Raw genomic sequence first — 22022 nt, 5'->3', positions numbered from 1 at the left:
AGGATGGAGATGCAAAGAGGACGGAGATGCACACAGGATGGAGATGCACACAGGATGGAGATTCACAGAGGACGGAGATGCACAGAGGACGGAGATGCACACAGGATGGAGATGCACACAGGATGGAGATGTACACAGGATGGAGATTCACAGAGGATGAAGATGCACAGAGGACGGAGATGTACACAGGATGGAGATGTACACAGGATGGAGATGCACACAGGATGGAGATGCACACAGGACAGAGATGCACACAGGATGGAGATGCACACAGGACGGAGAGGTACACAGGACGGAGATGCACACAGGACGGAGATGCACACAGGACAGAGATGTACACAGGACAGAGATGCACACAGGACAGAGATGTACACAGGATGGAGATGCACAGAGGACGGAGATGTACACAGGATGGAGATTCAAACAGGATGGAGATGCACAGAGGACGGAGATGCACACCGGATGGAGATGCACACAGGATGGAGATTCACACAGGATGGAGATGTACACAGGATGGAGATTCACACAGGATGGAGATGCACAGAGGACGGAGATGCACACAGGATGGAGATGCACACAGAATGGAGATTCACAGAGGACGGAGATGCACAGAGGACGGAGATGTACACAGGATGGAGATGCACACAGGACGGAGATGCACACAGGACAGAGATGCACACAGGACGGAGATGCACACAGGACAGAGATGTACACAGGATGGAGATGCACAGAGGACGGAGATGTACACAGGATGGAGATGTACACAGGATGGAGATGCACACAGGACGGAGATGCACACAGGACAGAGATGCACACAGGACGGAGATGCACACAGGACAGAGATGTACACAGGATGGAGATGCACAGAGGACGGAGATGTACACAGGATGGAGATTCAAACAGGATGGAGATGCACAGAGGACGGAGATGCACACAGGATGGAGATGCACACAGGATGGAGATGTACACAGGATGGAGATTCACACAGGATGGAGATGTACACAGGATGGAGATGCACACAGGACGGAGATGCACACAGGACAGAGATGCACACAGGACGGAGATGCACACAGGACAGAGATGTACACAGGATGGAGATGCACAGAGGACGGAGATGTACACAGGATGGAGATTCAAACAGGATGGAGATGCACAGAGGACGGAGATGCACACAGGATGGAGATGCACACAGGATGGAGATGTACACAGGATGGAGATTCACACAGGATGGAGATGTACACAGGATGGAGATGCACAGAGGACGGAGATGCACACAGGATGGAGATGCACACAGAATGGAGATTCACAGAGGACGGAGATGCACAGAGGACGGAGATGCATACAGGATGGAGATGCACACAGGATGGAGATGTACACAGGATGGAGATTCACACAGGATGGAGATGCACAGAGGACGGAGATGCACATAGGATGGAGATGCACACAGAATGGAGATTCACAGAGGACGGAGATGCACAGAGGACGGAGATGTACACAGGATGGAGATGCACACAGGATGGAGATGTACACAGGATGGAGATGCACACAGGACGGAGATGCACAGAGGACGGAGATGTACACAGGATGGAGATGCACACAGGATGGAGATGCACACAGGACAGAGAGGTACACAGGATGGAGATGCACACAGCATGGCACACGGGATGGAGATGCACACAGGACAGATGTGCACACAGGACAGAGATGTACACAGGACGGAGATGCACAGAGGACGGAGATGTACACAGGATGGAGATGCACACAGGATGGAGATGCACACAGGACAGAGAGGTACACAGGATGGAGATGCACACAGCATGGCACACGGGATGGAGATGCACACAGGACAGAGATGCACACAGGATGGAGATGTACACAGGATGGAGATTCACAGAGGATGGAGATGCACACAGGACAGAGATGCACACAGGACAGAGATGCACACAGGATGGAGATGTACACAGGATGGAGATTCACAGAGGATGGAGATGTACACAGGATGGAGATTCACAGAGGATGGAGATGCACACAGGATGGCACATGGGCAGAGATGGACACAGGATGGAGATGCACACAGGACGGAGATGCACACAGGACAGAGATGCACACAGGACAGAGATGTACACAGGACGGAGATGCACACAGGACGGAGATGCACACAGGACAGAGATGTACACAGGACAGAGATGCACACAGGACAGAGATGTACACAGGATGGAGATGCACAGAGGACGGAGATGTACACAGGATGGAGATTCAAACAGGATGGAGATGCACAGAGGACGGAGATGCACACAGGATGGAGATGCACACAGGATGGAGATTCACAGAGGATGGAGATGCACAGAGGACGGAGATGCACACAGGATGGAGATGCACACAGGATGGAGATTCACAGAGGACGGAGATGCACAGAGGACGGAGATGTACACAGGATGGAGATGCACACAGGATGGAGATGTACACAGGATGGAGATTCACAGAGGATGGAGATGCACAGAGGACGGAGATGTACACAGGATGGAGATGTACACAGGATGGAGATGTACACAGGATGGAGATGCACAGAGGACGGAGATGTACACAGGATGGAGATGCACACAGGATGGAGATGCACACAGGACGGAGAGGTACACAGGATGGAGATGCACAGAGGATGGAGATGTACACAGGATGGAGATGCACAGAGGACGGAGATGTACACAGGATGGAGATGCACACAGGATGGAGATGCACACAGGACAGAGAGGTACACAGGATGGAGATGCACACAGCATGGCACACGGGATGGAGATGCACACAGGACAGAGATGCACACAGGACAGAGATGTACACAGGACGGAGATTCACAGAGGATGGAGATGCACACAGGACAGAGATGCACACAGGACAGAGATGCACACAGGACAGAGATGTACACAGGATGGAGATGCACAGAGGACGGAGATGTACACAGGATGGAGATTCAAACAGGATGGAGATGCACAGAGGACGGAGATGCACAGAGGACGGAGATGCACACAGGATGGAGATGCACACAGGATGGAGATGTACACAGGATGGAGATTCACACAGGATGGAGATGCACAGAGGACGGAGATGCACACAGGATGGAGATGCACACAGAATGGAGATTCACAGAGGACGGAGATGCACAGAGGACGGAGATGTACACAGGATGGAGATGCACACAGGATGGAGATGTACACAGGATGGAGATGCACACAGGACGGAGATGCACAGAGGACGGAGATGTACACAGGATGGAGATGCACACAGGATGGAGATGCACACAGGACGGAGAGGTACACAGGATGGAGATGCACACAGCATGGCACACGGGATGGAGATGCACACAGGACAGAGATGCACACAGGACAGAGATGTACACAGGACGGAGATGCACAGAGGACGGAGATGTACACAGGATGGAGATGCACACAGGATGGAGATGCACACAGGACAGAGAGGTACACAGGATGGAGATGCACACAGCATGGCACACGGGATGGAGATGCACACAGGACAGAGATGCACACAGGATGGAGATGTACACAGGATGGAGATTCACAGAGGATGGAGATGCACACAGGACAGAGATGCACACAGGACAGAGATGCACACAGGATGGAGATGTACACAGGATGGAGATTCACAGAGGATGGGATGTACACAGGATGGAGATTCACAGAGGATGGAGATGCACACAGGATGGCACATGGGCAGAGATGTACACAGGATGGAGATGCACACAGGACGGAGATGCACACAGGACAGAGATGCACACAGGACAGAGATGTACACAGGACGGAGATGCACACAGGACGGAGATGCACACAGGACAGAGATGTACACAGGACAGAGATGCACACAGGACAGAGATGTACACAGGATGGAGATGCACAGAGGACGGAGATGTACACAGGATGGAGATTCAAACAGGATGGAGATGCACAGAGGACGGAGATGCACACAGGATGGAGATGCACACAGGATGGACATTCACAGAGGATGGAGATGCACAGAGGACGGAGATGCACACAGGATGGAGATGCACACAGGATGGAGATGTACACAGGATGGAGATTCACACAGGATGGAGATGCACAGAGGACGGAGATGCACACAGGATGGAGATGCACACAGAATGGAGATTCACAGAGGACGGAGATGCACAGAGGACGGAGATGTACACAGGATGGAGATGCACACAGGATGGAGATGTACACAGGATGGAGATTCACAGAGGATGGAGATGCACAGAGGACGGAGATGTACACAGGATGGAGATGTACACAGGATGGAGATGTACACAGGATGGAGATGCACAGAGGACGGAGATGTACACAGGATGGAGATGCACACAGGATGGAGATGTACACAGGACGGAGAGGTACACAGGATGGAGATGCACAGAGGATGGAGATGTACACAGGATGGAGATGCACAGAGGATGGAGATGTACACAGGATGGAGATGCACACAGGATGGAGATGCACACAGGACAGAGAGGTACACAGGATGGAGATGCACACAGCATGGCACACGGGACGGAGATGCACACAGGACAGAGATGCACACAGGATGGAGATTCACAGAGGATGGAGATGTACACAGGACAGAGATGCACAGAGGATGGAGATGCACAGAGGACGGAGATGTACACAGGATGGAGATGTACACAGGACGGAGATGCACACAGGACAGAGATGCACAGAGGATGGAGATGCACAGAGGATGGAGATGTACACAGGATGGAGATGTACACAGGATGGAGATGCACACAGGACAGAGATGCACACAGGATGGAGATGCACACAGGACGGAGATGCACACAGGATGGAGATGCACACAGCATGGCACACGGGATGGAGATGCACACAGGACAGAGGTGCACATGTGGAGTGGGGAGTTCCTGCTACCACTCTGGCCTTTCACCAGGTGGAGGAGTCCCCCTTTGTGTTTGAAAGGATGTATCGAGTGTAGTTTAACACCCTGCCTTGAGTTAGAGTAGAACATTCAAGTTGAATAAAATCACAACCTAGTGAATTCAGACATTTAAAAATTCTATTCAAATAAATCCTTTAGTTTAAAAAGCAAAATTGTATGCAGATCTTCAATAAACTGAGATAAAAACGACAGTGGTGACACTGAAGGGGGAGGGGAGAAGTATTCTTCGTTAGGTTACCTCTCCCTGCTCATGACCCTCCCAAAGACCTGAGGCCATACCCCTTCGCTGGGCAGACTTGGAGCTGGCTGGGCGGGTAAATGCCCTGCCCCAGGTAACCCCACCCGTCTCAGAGCATACAAGGTGCTCACCCCAGGAGGCCTCCAGGAGGTCAAGGAGGAAAGCTACACCAAAGCAGATGGCACCTTCCTCTCTGCTCTGCACAGTGACCCACGGGAGGATTTCAATGTTTCCAGCATGTCATTTTCTCCTCTCAACAGAAAGAACTTTTTACAAAGCAAATCTGACAGGACTATAAGGAATGTCCCAAATCTCAACCTCTGCGCAATGAGCACAAGACTAGGAATGTTATATGCTAATTAAATTGGTTAACTTGAGACTTAAATGCAAATTTTGAGTCCTTAATATTCAGATTCCCATGTGCCGGTTTTCCCAAAGCAAGGAATATCAGTTTACTTACCTGTTCCGGAAGACGGAGGAGTGACGGATTCTGGGCTGTCGTCCTCAGGCTCGGAGACGGTGACAGTGGGCACTGTGTCAGGACTCGGTTTCAGACAGATATCTTGCTTTTCAGGGGTCTGCTCTTGGGTAGCAGTTTCAACAGAAGGCTCGATCTCAGTCAGCGTGATTTTGATGGGGGCAGTGACCAGAGAGGCCCTATGGTGCTCTTCGGAGAGATCATCTATGTAAGGAGCAAATGTCGATTCTTCAAATAAATGGTCCTTGAGGATTTTTCCCTCCACAGGAGCTGGTTTCTCTGGTTCACGGACCTCTTCGGATTTTGTTGACACGTCAGTGTCCTTATTCTTCAAGTCCAAGTCTTGCTCTTCCAACGTGGGGCAGCATTGCTCCTGAGAGTCCACCTCGCCTGGCCTGGTTATGTCGATGTATTTGTAGGCTTCTGCTTTCATCTGGTCCAGCGGGTCGGCTAAGATCTTGTTCACTTCGGTGGACTCTGCAGGAGTCATCTCTATTCCAGAATCAGAACTAAATAAGCCATGAGGCTCCGTCCCAGGCACGTCTGGCAAGGAGGGTCCGGGGGTACTCAGCTCCTCGGGACTCTCTGCTGTGGTGACATGGCCATTTTCCTTCTGAAGAATTCCAGTGAAGTACATGGAATCCTCCCGAGGCGGGTAACAGATGTCAGAAATCAGGGACGTGTAGCACGCTCCCTCCCCATCTTTTGATGGCATTGAAAAGGGATGATCCATGGCCCAGGAGACATCTGCCACACCTAGGAACCAAAACAGCAACAGACAGTGAGTGAGCGCTGGGCTTCAGTCCTCTCTCCCGCCTGGCCTGGCGCACCACCCACCCTGCCCCGTGGAGACATGGCATTCTTCCTCCTCCAGACCTGGGAGTTCCCTCTCAGCACTGGCATATTCCTCTGATGGCCCGCAGCACGGGTGTGTCCCTGCCTGGCAGCGGACCACAGAGGCTCATGTAGCTGCCATGGCCAGAAAAGTTGGGGACAGATCTGAAGTGACTTGGTCTTAGTTAGTATTATTCAACAGAAGACCTCTTTGTATATAAAGTGTTCATGAACCTTTAAGCAGAGGAGGAAATATAGACTCATTCAGGTCTGTAAGTACAACAATAAGAGAGTCGACTGGGGAGAGGGTCTGCTGTTAAGACTCAGAGTGGGGAGAGGCCTCAGGAGACCCTCTGTCCATCCCGTCTCTCCAGGGACTCCTGCTCCACCTGGATGGACGCCATCCCTTCTCTTTTTAAAGGTCCTCAGAGAAAGGGACTCCTAGTCTTCTGATGAAATCATCCCAAAGTGGTGTCAGCTTAACGGCGCTCTTCCCTGTCTTCAGTGTTCTCCTCACTTTGTTTCACTCTCATTCACGCATCTACGGCCCATTCTTTGCCTCCCAGTGATCTTCACAACGACCCACGGGGAATTTCTTAGTTCCAAACAAGTGTCTAAGTTTGAGTCTAGAGAATGTTTTCTCTTGACCTTCATTCTACTCATAAACCCACTAAAAGTTCATTAAGAGGCAGAAGAAGAAAATCCTCTATTATCTTTTCTTGGCTGTAAAATGTTGTCGGAAAGAAAGAAAACTAATGTTTACTGAGGCATGATCATATGCGAAGCAGTTGGATTTTACCCAATTCTTACAACTATCTTGTAAATTAAGCCCAACACTCTCAACCTACAAATACATCATACACACATGTGCATGCCCACGCACAGACCTTAAGACACACCCAAAGAATATTCCAGATTAGGGTGCCAACTCATAAAAGTACTAAAGTAGAGGCAGTAATACAATAATAGCTAAAATTTGAGGGCTTGCTATGTGTCAGACATAGTTCCAAGTTTTTTATTAATATTTACTCAATTAATCATCAATGCCATCTTAGGAGATCGATACTATTTTAGCTTCATTTTACAGACAATGAAACTGAGGAACAGAGAGGTTAAGTAACTCACCTACAATCACACAGGCAGAAAGCAACAGAGCCAGGATTCAAACCCCAGAAATCTAGAAGTCAGGAAACCTCCTTTCATGCCCTTTGCACCTTCTTAAAATAAGTTTCTGGAGTTTTGGGGTTTTTTTTTAAAGTAATTTTTTTTTTTTTGTATTTTCTGAAGCTGGAAACGAGGAGAGACAGTCAGACAGACGCCCGCATGCGCCCGACAGGGATCCACCAGCACACCCACCAGGGGGCGACGCTCTGCCCCTCCGGGGCATCGCTCTGTTGCGACCAGAGCCACTCTAGCGTCTGGGGCAGAGGCCAAGGAGCCATCCCCAGCGCCCGGGCCATCTTTGCTCCAATGGAGCCTCGGCTGTGGGAGGGGAAGAGTGAGACAGAGGATGGAGAGGGGGAGGGGTGGAGAAGCAGATGGGTGCTTCTCCTGTGTGCCCTGGCCGGGAATCGAACCCAGGACTTCTGCATGCCAGGCCGATGCTCTACCACTGAGCCAACCGGCCAGGGCCTAAAAAGTAATTTTGACTCTAGTATTATCTATTACAAATAAACTTAGCTCTTGTATTGTCCTAGCTTTCTCTCAGGTGCACGGTCATTGTTTGTCTAAGAAGAATGAGAAAAGCACAAAGCCTCTTCTCTGCTCTAGCACTTTGCTGCCACAGCACCTGTGCACTCACTGTTTTCTTTCCTCAGACCTCTCTGCCCCCAGAGACCTGCATACCTAACCCTCTTGCGGCCAGATCTTTGCTCAAAGGGCAGCTTCGTAAGGAAGACAACACTGACCTGCCGTGCCTTCCCCACCCCATGGCAACCCTGCTCCTTCCTACCCTTCTCTACTTTTTCTTTTTTCCATATCACTTGTCTCCTCTTAATACACAGTATAATGACCTTAGTACTCATGTATTGATTGTCTCCCCTTGCTAGTTATGTTCAATGAGGGGGGAAATCTCTGACTATTCTGTTCACTAATGTGGCTCAACACCTAGAACAGGCCTGGCACAGAGAAGGTACTCAATAAATATTTGTGAAAAAAAAATTTTTTTACAGTGTGAATTTTCAAATTAAGCACAAGTAACAGGATTGTGTGAGAGGACAAGTTGGCAGATTCCCCCAAAGTGCTAATGATACTCACTTCACTCAGCAAATGGCCTCATTGGTGACTAGTTCAAATCTGTGCATTTCTGCGAAGCTTCTAATTGAACCTCCTTTGCATATGGCAACCCTCCTTTTCAATTTAGACCAAAAAAGGCCCAATAGCAAAAAGAACAATACTAATGAGTCTTATTGCCGACCATATACAGACCACCAAAGAAAACGCTAATAAATTTAAATTCATGTGTGTGCACACACTTTATCCTACAGAATTTTAAAAACCTCTTTCATTGTGTGAGCTTAGCCTACATGTAGACCTCACTGGAGGCAGGGAAATAAATCCTGAGATATTTCATTACACATATTTGGGTCCTGGGATTTTCCACCGCGATTATCTGGAACCACTTCCATGTGTTATTAAGTAAGTGCTCACCAGAAAGTAAGGACGGTTTGCCCATGGATAGAAACGGTCTGGAGGCCTGGGAGGTGGGGAAGGAGGTGCTCTCCTGGAGAACACACAGGAGGCAGTGTCCAGGGTTGTGCCACAGTCATTATCATTCTACTCTTACTCGATGCTTTGATTGCAGAGACCATCACAGGGCTCCTGGCCTTATCACCTATACCTGGCATGGTTCATAGCCCTCCAGCCCACGGTCTCCTGACACCAGATAGCACACTAAACACACGTCAGCACCTGGCCGCAAGGCTCTGCCCTGCTTCATCAGATCCTCCCTAAGCTCCGCAGCCTGGCCTTTGAGAGGAGGGGAATGCTCTCTGGCCTCACAACCTTGTCTCCACTGCTCTTCACAATGTCACCTGCATTCCACCAGCTCCTCCAACCATCTTCCACTCTCCAATTCAAACTCTGAGCTCTGATGAACATAAACTCTCCGTCGCTTCTCTAACACTATTCTCCCAATCTCCACACCCAAATCTCTGACTTTTAACCTCAAGCCACTAAAGTTAAGCAGCTTTAAGTGACCCTCCTCCATGATGAATTTGTCAACAACACCTGTCAGGACCTGACCCCTTCCTACTGTTCTCTCTCTTCTTTCCTACAGCATGTTATTATACTGCTCACATAGCATGGGGCATACAAATTTTCTATGTCCAAGTTCACTCCTAAAAACCTGTCAGCTTCTGGAGTTTGAAGCTCATGGCCTGCACACTGTTGTGTAGTAGGCACCCAATACCGAATGAACGAATGAATGAATGGGCCAATCGACTGGTGATTCAATGGACTTATTCTATGCAGCTACTGAGAACAAACTAAAACTAACTGATGCAGTTTACAAAAAGGCTGTGTTTAATCGAGCAAGTGAGAAAACAACCTAGAATTTGAGTTATCCAACAATAGACAGAACCGCATCTCAGAAACAGGAATGCTCTGATCCCACGGGGCAATCAGATAGAGAGTGGCCCAGCATCTGTCTAGGCTAGAACCAGCACGTGGTGAAAAGCTGGATGAAACAGCCGCAGAAGTCCCTTCCAACTCTTATGATTCCTGTACTGATTGGCTGCCCCTGTAGTCAGACATGATTTCCTTTGCTCCTTCCTTATTTGTAAAACAGACTCAATATAATTTTCCTTGAGGTGATGCCACAGCATATACGGGCTGGCTTTAAACCTCAAGCCACTAAAGTCAAGCAGCTTCGGTAATAACTGAGGGACTAGAATCTAGAGCACATCTACATGAGGAGAGAGACTAGAAATGAAATCAACAACTGGGAGGAATTCCCACCCTTGAAATTCTTATCTTACCACGCCTGTCTGGCTCAGAGAGTCTAGTATGAAACTGAAAAGGCCATTTTGCCACATTCTTCAAAATCTACCAACTAGAGGGAGAGGAACACAGTCACTTGTGTAAATCACGCATTTAAATGGGACCATATCAGAACCATCACCAAAGCAACACATAATTTAGTACTCTGAATGCGGCCATGTCCCATTTTCTTAAATTGAGCTAAGTACCTTGAAAGACTCTCAAGGTTCTAACTTACTGAATTTGAAAATGTACGTACATTATAGGGTGCCTATCAGTTAGAACTCCAGAAAAGAGAAAGTCCTTCTAGACGGAAAATTATGCAAGAGCAGAGTCCTGTGGGAAGCAGAACTGAGCCTGGGGCTCAGGAAAACCAATTAATTCCTGTCAGCCCTCCCTGCGGAGCTGGCAGATGCAGGACCTGAGAAAGACAGCAGGAGCCGGTCACCCGAGGTAGAAACCAATATTGTTACATTGTTAAATACAAATCCACTAAATAAAAGCTCTTTTCTGGTCCAGGCTAGAAATGACTGCTTTCTTTCTATAACCAAGGATTCCTTGGAACATTTGACTTCTTTCTCTCTGCTATTTCCTTGGCCATCAAAAGGTCTGATTCCCATGGAAGAAGATACACAGTGAGTGGATGCCTCTGGGGAGGTGGCTGGACAGGAGGACACCCCAAGTGCTGTTACCTGGATACATTTAAAATGGAACTGATTTTTTCAAATCTTCATTTTACAAGTAACTTTCAGAAGAGTTCTTACAATAAAAACTGAGAAATCCATTGGTCACAATTTCTAATCAAAAGCCAAGTGGGAGAAAGATGAAAATAAGCTCAAACTATTGCCATTAAATCACATGTACTGATAAAAATGAGCCTTTTGTAGTTGCCAATGTCCTAGATCAGAAATACTATGAGCTTGACAAATTCAACTCCTAAAGAATGGGTGTTTTATTTTATTTAATTCTCTGGCAATACTAAGGAATGAGACAACAAAGATGGCTTGCTAAAGATGGCTTTACTTTCCCCAAGGAAAGTTTCAATCCCAAAATTCTAGTCCTTAACTGACTAATCCTCACAAAATCAAGTTCATTCAGTTGGTGGCCGACAGCATAGGTTTGTGCTCAGGCTCTACCACCGTCAGTTGTGAGACTGTGGGCAAGTTGGCCCCTCTGAGCCTTAGTTTATTCATTTTTAAAGTGAGGGTAATAATAGTTCCCATCCTTGGGCTGTCATGAGGATGAAATGAGATGATGCACTTAAGTATCTGGCACATAGTATACATTCAATAAATGAGAGCTGTGGGTTTTATTTTTACCTCTATTTTACCATTAGCAACATATTACCACCTGTCCATGGGTCTGGTGCTTTATCTCTAATGACATGTGATCAGGCTCCTTTGGGCCAGGAGGAATTCACGATGGCCTGTCCACACCCATGCTGCCCTCTGGGGTCTGCCTTCGATGCCCAAGTCCCCAGAGTGCAAGGGCACTGCTGTCCATGGAGCTCCATGAGCGGGAGGTTATTTGTAGCGATGCTGCTGACATAGATGCTGCCCCAGTCGTGGTGATGACTGACTTGGCGTGAAAAGACAACAGACAATAAAGAAACGAGAGTGTCCAGTACCCATGGATAAGCTTCCTTCCTTGTGGATAGAGCTCATTCTGTCCCCTTCAGGGAAAGATTAAGGGCCTATGGTTTGAGATGACACTTCTATAACTCAATAAAGCCTTTCTTATTGCTCTGAGATGGAGACACAGAGAATGCTGGAAAGACTGGTTATGCCAAAAGGGTTTCTAAGCACAGAGGTAGATATGCTCCATCAGAGAAGTATCTGGATTAAAAACAAAAACAAAACAAAGCAAAAATACCAATTATTGTTTGAACAGAGCTAACAGGTACAAGGGACATTAGTCCCATTAAATAAAGAAATATTTTTAAATGAGGGACATAAGGAAAAAAAAAAACTGGAGATACACATTCAAATTCAAGAATTAACGACCGGAAACAGTGACCCGAAGTAAATCTACACTCACTTTTCCCAGAACCGTTTGCCCCTCGGCTGCCCATGTGATGGATGGCAGTGGCCTGCACGGAGGTTAGGCTGTGCGGCGTTTTCCCCGAAACTCCCACTCATCTTCTCTGAGAGCTAAGAAATCAGCAGTCGCACAGTGTGGAGGCTGTGACACATCTGACAACGCAGCCACCCAGGATGGATGGGTATGCCAGGGAGGCTCCAGGGGCCTCTATTGTACCTAGAAAATATTCTCCTCCTGAAATTAAGTGGTCTATGAATTAACATGACAAATGGGTGCTCAAAAACCCAGGTGCACCCATTCTTTACAATGTTATCTATGTGATTAGCTAATAGAATAAAAAGAAAAAAATGAGCCTGCATTCTCTAGCAAAAGACTCTAAGCCAAAGTGGATGACATGCTTGCAGGTTTAAGAAGATGAGTAACTACTCTTTTTATTTTTCCAGCTTACCGTCTTATTTAAAGCTTGCCTGCCAGAATAATGGATTTAGCTGTTGGGATTGCAAAATTAATGTTTAATTTAAAAAATGACTCAGCAGGTTTTGGGGTTTTCTTTCCTCTCTGATGAACCAGGGTTTGCACGGCCTGAGGGTTTTCACTCTAGCAGAAAATGACGTTAGAGGAAGAAGCCTGGCCTGGCAGACAAACCACTGTCTAAGTTTCTCTGACAGTGCTCAGGGATGCCCCAGAAAGCATAAAGCTGCAGAGCATCGAGATGGAATGGGAGCAGACGTTCTGATGAGCCTGGAAGTGTGAGATATTTTTTGCCTGCTCTCCAAGGGTGGAAATGTGCTTCTATGGCCTCCTTTGGAGGATAAGTGTTAGGAGAGGGAAGGTGAAAGTGAATTATTATTCAAAACTTACTTAGATATTAAGAAAAGGATTTTAAAACCCTACAAAGAGTCTCATTTTTTTAAACTTATGTCTCATTGCTTTTTTTTAAAATATCAGCTTTATTGATTTACAATTCACAAGCCATAAAATTCACTCCAAGTGTGCAATTCAGCAGTTTTTGTACATTCGCGGAGTTATGCAAGCATCTCCACTCTCGAAGCCACCCACCTAACTTAGATGCATTCTACTCTCAATGTTTTCCGTACAGCAAAATCTCTGTTACTTCTGGCACACAAAGGGTTACTTTTGGAAAAAGGAAAGAGCTACTCCCATCTATTTATCATTTGTTGATAGAATTTCGCTATCTGATTTCCAAAGAGAAAAATAATTGTCCCTGGTCACATTTCCTCAGTGCCATGGCTCAGGCTGGAACCTTCCTGTTTTCACATTCACGTTGTTGTTGTTTTTTTTCTTACACTGTGAGCTTCTAGGAGACATGGAGTATGTTTTTTTTTCTCACTATGTCCATCAACTAAACACACACAGGCTTTGTTAGGTAAATTCTTATATGAAATGAATGAATGACTATGTTTCCACACTCCTCATACTGGTTAGATTGTCATCATTCAAAATCTGACCTGGTTCTGGCCTGACCAGGAGGTGGCGCAGTGGATAGAGCGTTGGACTGGGATGTAGAGGACCCAGGTTCCAGACCCCGAGGTCGCCAGCTTGAGTGCGGGCTCATCTGGTTTGAGCAAAAGCTCACCAGCTTGGACCCAAGGTTGGTGGCTCGAGCAAGGGGTTACTTGGTCTGCTGAAGGCCCGCGGTCAAGGCACATGTGAGAAAGCAATCAATGAACAACTAAGGTGTCGCAACAAAAAACTGATGATTGATGCTTCTCATCTCTCTCTGTTCCTGTCTGTCTGTCCCTATCTATCCCTCTCTCTCTGACTCTCGCTCTGTCTCTGTAAAAACAAAAACAAAAAACACAAAATCTGACCTGGTCCTGATTACAAGCTGATGAGGAAAGTGAGGGACAGTGAGACTCTTTCCCCTCCAAATTTTTATTCCTTTGATTTAAACTTCTTATTTTTATTCACAAGATTTTTTTTTTTTTTTGTATTTTTCTGAAGCTAGAAACGGGGAGAGACAGTCAGACAGACTCCCGCATGTACCCAACCAGGATCCACCCGGCACGCCCACCAGAGGGCGATGCTCTGCCCACCAGGGGGCGATGCTCTGCCCACCAGGGGGTGATGCTCTGCCCCTCTGGGGCATCGCTCTGCTGCGACCAGAGCCACTCTAGCGCCTGGGGCAGAGGCCAAGGAGCCATCCCCAGCGCCCCGGCCATCTTTACTCCAATGGAGCCTCGGCTGCGGGAGGGGAAGAGAGAGACAGAGAGGAAGGAGAGGGGGAGGGGTGGAGAAGCAGATGGGCGCCTCTCCTGTGTGCCCTGGCCGGGAATCGAACCTGGGACTTCTGCACGCCAGGCCAACGCTCTACCACTGAGCCAACCGGCCAGGGCCATATTCACAAGATTTTATAGATGCAAAGAATTTTCATGATAATTGCCTAAGACCTGCATCTACCAGAACAGAGTGAAGGGGACTCTCGGAAGGGGGTTTACCTCAGTCTGGAATGATCCACAAGAACAAGCTGACACTAGAGTTAAGATTTCTCCTTAGAATGTGTTTTATAAAGGAAAGACTATTACCACACAGTGTAGAGCCATCCTTGTAGAGCTGCCACCAGTCCCTACTGTGTCTTGACAAAAAGAAAAAAAAGTCCTTGCTCCAGTGGACACAGAGCTGGGCCAGAGGAGTGCATCCCCTGCTGGACTGTCTTGGATTTCGTGCCAGAGCTGGGAACTGGTCGTAGGTCACGGGGATCTAAAATAATGCCATGCAAAGTGATACGCTTTGGGAGGTACGTGAGGAAGGACAAATGAGGGTGACCGAGGGATCATTCTGTCAGAAAGATGACAGGGCATGGCATGTGGCATGATGTGCTCTGAAGTACACTGGGTGTGACCTGACATGGGTGGTGCTGGGTACGGCGGTGAGCTGTGGTGAGCTAAGGCATGACCTGACAAGGCCAGAAGTGTGGTGCGGAGGACATGGCATGGTGTGCTGTGTGGTGTGCTTTATGGGGCAGCATTCCGCAACAGAGAAACTGAAGGCATCAGAGAACCTAAGAGTTCCATCCCTGACACGTTACTGACCTTTCAGTCATTACACTCTCAGGAAACCCCAGTTTCCTCACTTACTCAAGGAACTAACATTTAAGTTATGCACTTACCATGTGCTAAACAAGATAGTTGAATAGATTACCGTATTTCTCCATGTATAAGACGCACCTTTTCCCGAAAAATTTGGGGTCTAAAAACTGGGTGCATCTTATACAGTGGTTGTAGTTTGTTTGTTTTTTTACTTACATTTCCCGTTGTGTTTTTTTTGCACTTGTTTTGCGCTCTTTGTTGAAGACAGTGATTTGTCATCAGACACAGATGAGGACAAGCTAATGGATGGGAGTTTTGACAGCGATGAGGAGTTGTATGAATTTTATGATAAATAAAACCTGAGTTCAATAACTTTCTGTAATACATTTTCTTTCAAATTTCGGGCCACAAATTTAAGGTGCGTCTTATACATGGGGAAATACGGTATTTAATTTCCAGCTTAAATAATCTATGAGGCATTTTTTTAACCACACTCATATTATTGATAAAAGAACTAAAGCTTAGAGAGGTTGATGAATGTGCTCTGAGGAACACAGCCATAAATGACAGGACCAAAACTTGGATTTAGGGCAATGAGACTCCAAAGCAGATGCTATTAGCAATATTCTCAGCATTTCTGTGAGGATTAAAGGAGACTGGTTTGTGTGGCTAGCTTCTCAAACAAAGCTAGATGGATCTAAATTTGGAATCAAGAAACAGCTAATGGTGCAGTAAAGTAGAGAGAAACCGTCTCTGAACCAAGTAGACTCAATGGTTGATTAACGTTCATTTCTTATACCAATTGTTTTAAGTGGTTCTGGCAAGAAAGGGTGTGTTCTAAGACTTGATGTACTATCAACGTGGACTTCAAAACCTCATAGGCTGGACATCTTTTTGAGGTACACGAGCAGAGAGAATGCTTTTATTTTGAAATGCAATTGTCATTAGCTACCTTTTTGCCTTTATATAATATGCCTTCTTTCTCAAGTTTTCAAAATCTAATTCCTATGTTCTGCTTACCATGTGATCTTTGAAATTTAATTTTGGGTTTTGAGCATTCCTAATTTCAAACACAGTCTCATGTTGGAACACAGGTTGTAGTAATAGACACAAGTGAATGGTATTTTGGAACAAATTAACAAAACACTGGAATTCAGGACACATCACTTGGTAGACTCAAAGGCAAACCCTTTGACTTTAACACACACACACATACACACACATACACACACACACACACACTCACATGCAGTCAACATCAAAATAGTGTATATGTAGAAAATTTATTCTGCTTGAAATAAAGAAAAGGGACCCCAAAGGTGGCCATAACTAATCAAGGAAAGTGACAAAAAAGATTAATGTTCTTTATAAACAGCACTCACTTCGCTCCGCTGAGCTATCTGATCTATGAGCCGAGGTGTGTGTTTAAAGCAGGGCAATAACTCAGCCGTTGAATTGTGAGTTTGGTCATATTGATCTAAGTAGCTCTAAGTGCTCAGTCAGGAAACTACATCGGGATTTCTTCCCACTTTCCTTTTATCTTTAGGAAGATAAAGGGCAATAAATAATAAGCAATAATAAATTGTAAACATGCATAGTTTCTGACATCAATGTAATATTTCAGTCACCTGCACAGTCTAAGGGGATAATAAAAGTATTGCATTTTTCTAGTGTAACCTACCTATATGATGATCAACCCATTGTTCTTTTTTGTTTTTTGTTTTTGCAAAAATACATCGTGTTTTTAGGAATTTGGAGAGGGTTGCTATTGTTAGGAAAGTGAGACATGCACTGGGGCTTTAAAAATACGCATGACAAAAGAATAGAGAGGCAAGAGGAAAGCAGTAAGAGATTATTTTAGGGACAGAAATAATAGCAAAAGCAAAGGCTTAATAATGTACAGAAAAGAATCCCAACTCCAACAGGAGAGTTTTAGAGGTAGTAGAACTCAGACCAGAAGGAATGGCAGGGATTATGGAGCCAGGGTAAAGGTTCTATAGAGAAAATGGAGAACATGTGTCCAGTGATGATATTAGAGCATAGAAGTGACTTGAACCATTGTTTGATAATGCTTCCATTCCACATTGGCAGTGTACAGGTTTGGTGGTCATGTCAAATGAATGTGCTATCTTTTTAAATGATAGATGTAATAGTGCATGATCATTATAAAATAATTTAAACATATAAGTACATGAATTAAAAAGAAGAGTCCCTATTCCTACCCCTATTTCTCAGATATAACAGCAGATACTATTTGAGGAGTTACAGATATTTTATTATTTTTTGTGTATATATATTTATTTATACTATTCCAGATAAGTATATATGTACATATTCATATATACTACAAAATATAATATATGTATTATACTAGATATATATACACACACATATATTCTATACCAGGGTGATTCATATATATATTTTTAGATAGACAGACCAACCCATATATGTACTATATGTATATACCTAAATATACTGTGGGTATATATCTAGATATACCATGTATACATATGTATAAATATATGTGTGTACATGTACAGTATGTATTTATTTATATATGCATACTCTATTTACTAAACAAAGGCCATACTTCCATTTGGGTATATAGAGATCTACCTTATATTTTTTAAAAGTTAGTATTCCATAAAATGAATGTTCTAAAATTAATTTAAGCATTCCCCTTCTGTTGGACACTTATTTGTCATCCATTCTTTTGTTACTATAAACAATGCTGCAATGAACATCCTTGGAGTACATGCCTTTTTGATGAGACCACTGAGGCTTAGGAATGTAAATATCTTAAATGTCTTTTTACTAACTACACAGCTATTTGAAAATGGCCTAGTAAAATGTTCTTCGTTGTGTCCAACCTTATGTCAAACTGGAAAAATTAATGGAAAATGGAGCAAAGAAAGGGCAGGACTCAACAATACAGAGGCTAAGAAAAAGAGTAGTGCCCGCTAATACTATGAAAAAATAGTGAACATCCACAGGACTACCATTTAGGCTCGCTCTAGATTCTGGGTGGAACAGCTCTCAAAGAGACTGGAGATGGGTTCAAGAGAAAGGCCTCTCACTAGAGAAGTGCCTGGTTAGGAAATTGCACAGAACTGAAGGGATTTGAGATCAATCAGTCTTAAAGGGTGTGGAGGATTTATGTAAGCTAAAGAATAGGAAATGAATTTCCAAAGACAGAAGGGTTGATACTTTGATATTCAGTCAGATAAATTCAGAAAGTCATTTGAATTTCTATATATTCCATCTACACTTTGGACACCATCTTATCCTTTCTGATTAGTCTGAAATAGATCTGTCACATTTGATGGCAAAAATAAACTGACCCCCTAAACAAACAAGTGTGTGAACAGTTAAAATGGTCTAGGCAAAACAATAAATAAGAGCTTGCAGAGGATACTGAATTTCTTTGTTTCATAAGATTTCATAAAAATAAGAGCAGAAGTCTAAATCAAATGTGCCTTGGAAAAGGAACTAGCAACCAAGGACTATGTCACTAATTTCACTATGAGAATTCAATTTTCATCATTTTTTAAAACTTCTAAAAATAATCTGCAGACATTATCTCCTACATCTGGTGTTGGGAGCCCTCTAACCACGACTTGTAAGAATTATACTTTCAGTTAAAGACTGAATTCACAGACTGAGCCAGAAACTAAAGTCAATTCCACTTAAATGTTGTTTTTTAAAAAATTTGGTTAACAATGAGCTGGAATTAAATCTGTCCCTCAACACAAAAGAGTTTTCAAAATAAAAACTTGAAAAGAGCAGTTGGAAAGAAATTAGAATCAAGCCCCCCCCCATGTGTAGAAACAGGCCTTCTGATCTATATTTATTTTTATAATATTTGCTCCAAACACACATATGTTATTCAGCATATTATGTTTTTCGTTACCCAGAAGCTGGAAAGGCAGATGCTCTTACATTTTGAGAAGTAACCAAGGGTTAAAGCAGAGCTATCCAGTTGCCTGTTAGCTGCTGGTCAGTGTTTATCGATTGACTCCAGAGAGGCTTGATTTTAAAAAATGAACCCCTTTGCCCTGGCCGGTTGGCTCAGTGGTAGAGCGTCGGCCTGGCGTGCAGAAGTCCTGGGTTCGATTCCTAGCCAGGGCACACAGGAGAAGCACCCATCTGCTTCTCCACCCTTCCCCCTCTCCTTCCTCTCTGTCTCTCTCTTCCCCTCCCGCAGCCGAGGCTCCTTTGGAGCAAAAAATGGCCTGGGCGCTGGGGATGGCTCCTTGGCCTCTGCCCCAGGCGCTAGAGTGGCTCTGGTCGCAACAGAGCGACGCCCCGGAGGGGCAGAGCGTCGCTCCCTGGTGGGCAGAGTGTTGCCCCTGGTGGGCGTGCCTGGTGGATCCCGGTCGGGCGCGTGCGGGAGTCTGTCTGACTGTCTCTCCCCGTTTCCAGCTTCAGAAAAAAAAAAATAATAATAATAAATGAACCCCTTTAAAGGAATTCTTTAATTCTTTAACACTTCAGATTTCTTCTCTGAATGGCAAGATTAATCATTTCAATGTAATTTCTTAACATATCTTTATATCCTATACATGAATCTTTTCTTCCTGACTAAAAGACATGGAAGGAAACTTTAAATTTATTGAATACTTGCTACCTGCCAGTCACCATGCTTAGGTCTCAAGCAATAGCTCATTCAATGGTGTAAAGTCCCAATCATGTCAATCAATAAATACATGGAAATTCTAAAGCGGGGTTTTGGTAATACCATGAGAATTATGAGGACAAGCCAAACCTAATAATGATACAGCAAACATGATATTTCTCTGTGTTCGCTTAACTTCATTCATCCAATGCCTACTATGTACTAGGTATTTATCCCAGTTTCTGGAAACACAACAGTGAATGAAACAGGTATATTGGGGTGGGCAGAGGCAGCTTTATAGCTGTGAGTACTGGCCCCATGGAAGGCTCTGGCTCCATGGAACGCAGAAGCAAACAACAAACAACTATGCAGGCATGGCAGAGACTTCTAATCGCCCCCCCCATGTCTATCCTGTCCTCCCTTCCTTTAGCAATAGACACCCCCACCCCAAACCCCTACCCCCACAAGAAATTTTAGCCTACGGCTACCTGGCAAAAGACTACATGCACTTCCCAATCTCCTGCTAGGTGTGGACACATGACTGGATGTGAATGGAAGCAAGGCATGCTGCTTCTGGGTCCTGTCCTCAAAAAAAGAAGCTGGTTGCCCTTCCTATGAGCTAGTCCACAAACATGGTCTCTTTGAGCCATCTTTAACAGTTGTTGTTGACACAGCAACACTGGAGGGGTTGATGGGAAACAAGACAGAAGCGCTCCAGAGCCCTGGATGGCCTCCTGGGACAGCCTCCCTTACCTGACTGCTCACCTACGTCTGGACTGGTGAGGAAGAGAAAATACAGTAGCTTGTTTGATCACCACTATTTTTGTTTCTCTTTCTTATAGCACCTTAGGTATACTCTAACTAATACAGCAGACAAATAAAATACCTGACAGTCATAGTAAGTGCTCTGAAGGAAAGAAACAAGTGGAAAAGAGGAAAAATAAAAGGTTATCAGTAGGAAAGGTTTGACTCTTTTTGTAAAAAAGATTTTATTTATTTTAGAGGAGAGAGAGAGAGAGAGAGAGAGAGAGAGAGAAGGGGGGATGGGCAGGAAGCATCAACTCCCATATGTGCTTTGACCAGGCAAGCCCAGGGTTTCGAACCTGTGATCTCAGCATTTCAGGTTGACTCTTTACCCACTGTGCCACCACAGGTCAGGCGGGTTTGGTTACTTTTGATAGGATGCTCAGGCCACTCAAAGTGATGACATTTAAGCTGAGAGGAAGCAATATGCAACTTTCTTATTTCTTTAGGATACTTTCAATCAGTTCTTTCTCCCTCCCTAAGTTTTGACTGATTTGTTCTTATTCTATATCATGAGCCAGTGTGCAAATACTATACAGCTGTATAAAAGCCCTAAGACAGGCCCATAACTGGATTACTGACCTCTGTGAATGTGCCACAATTGTCACCTTTATGTGAAAAGACAGACACATGCATCAGTTAACCAGCTGGTGACAAACCTTATTGAATGGTTGTCTACCTTGTCTTATAGTCACACTAAACTGGGAGATATTTGAGGGCAAGAACAGTCCTATTGTCTCTGCATCCCTAGCACAATACTGAGTACTTAATAAGAGTTCAATAAATGTTTGAATGACTAAGCTTACAAAGTTTGCTTAGTCATTCAAACATTTTTCAAATGTTTGAAAAATTCCCTTTGCTTTGGCAACGCAAAGATATGACTTAAAAGCATCTTATAAGCACTTCTAACAGAACTTCTAACAGCATGCTCTGGTCTGATGACTAAAATCAGGATTTAAATCATCTGCCCTGCCCTCACTTGAGTGAATAACTAGAGATAACTGAGGTGGCCCTCCCTTGGAATGCGGATAC

The 22022-nt window shown here is 45.1% G+C and overlaps 1 protein-coding gene across 1 annotated transcript in view; it reads right to left on the bottom strand.

Moving 5' to 3' along the window:
* The window catches only part of RTN1 (reticulon 1), a 213250-nt gene that overhangs the window by 110343 nt on the left and 80885 nt on the right, over positions 1–22022 (bottom strand). Inside the window, exon 2 of the mRNA XM_066276382.1 lies at positions 5649–6422. Within this exon, the coding sequence (XP_066132479.1) occupies positions 5649–6422 (774 nt within the window). The remainder of the gene's footprint in view (positions 1–5648; positions 6423–22022) is intronic.

Source organism: Saccopteryx bilineata, chromosome 4 (genome assembly GCF_036850765.1).
Source record: "Saccopteryx bilineata isolate mSacBil1 chromosome 4, mSacBil1_pri_phased_curated, whole genome shotgun sequence".
Taxonomy (NCBI): domain Eukaryota; kingdom Metazoa; phylum Chordata; class Mammalia; order Chiroptera; family Emballonuridae; genus Saccopteryx; species Saccopteryx bilineata.
Note: the sequence above shows the minus strand (reverse complement) of the source record. Positions and strands in the feature narration are given on the sequence as shown.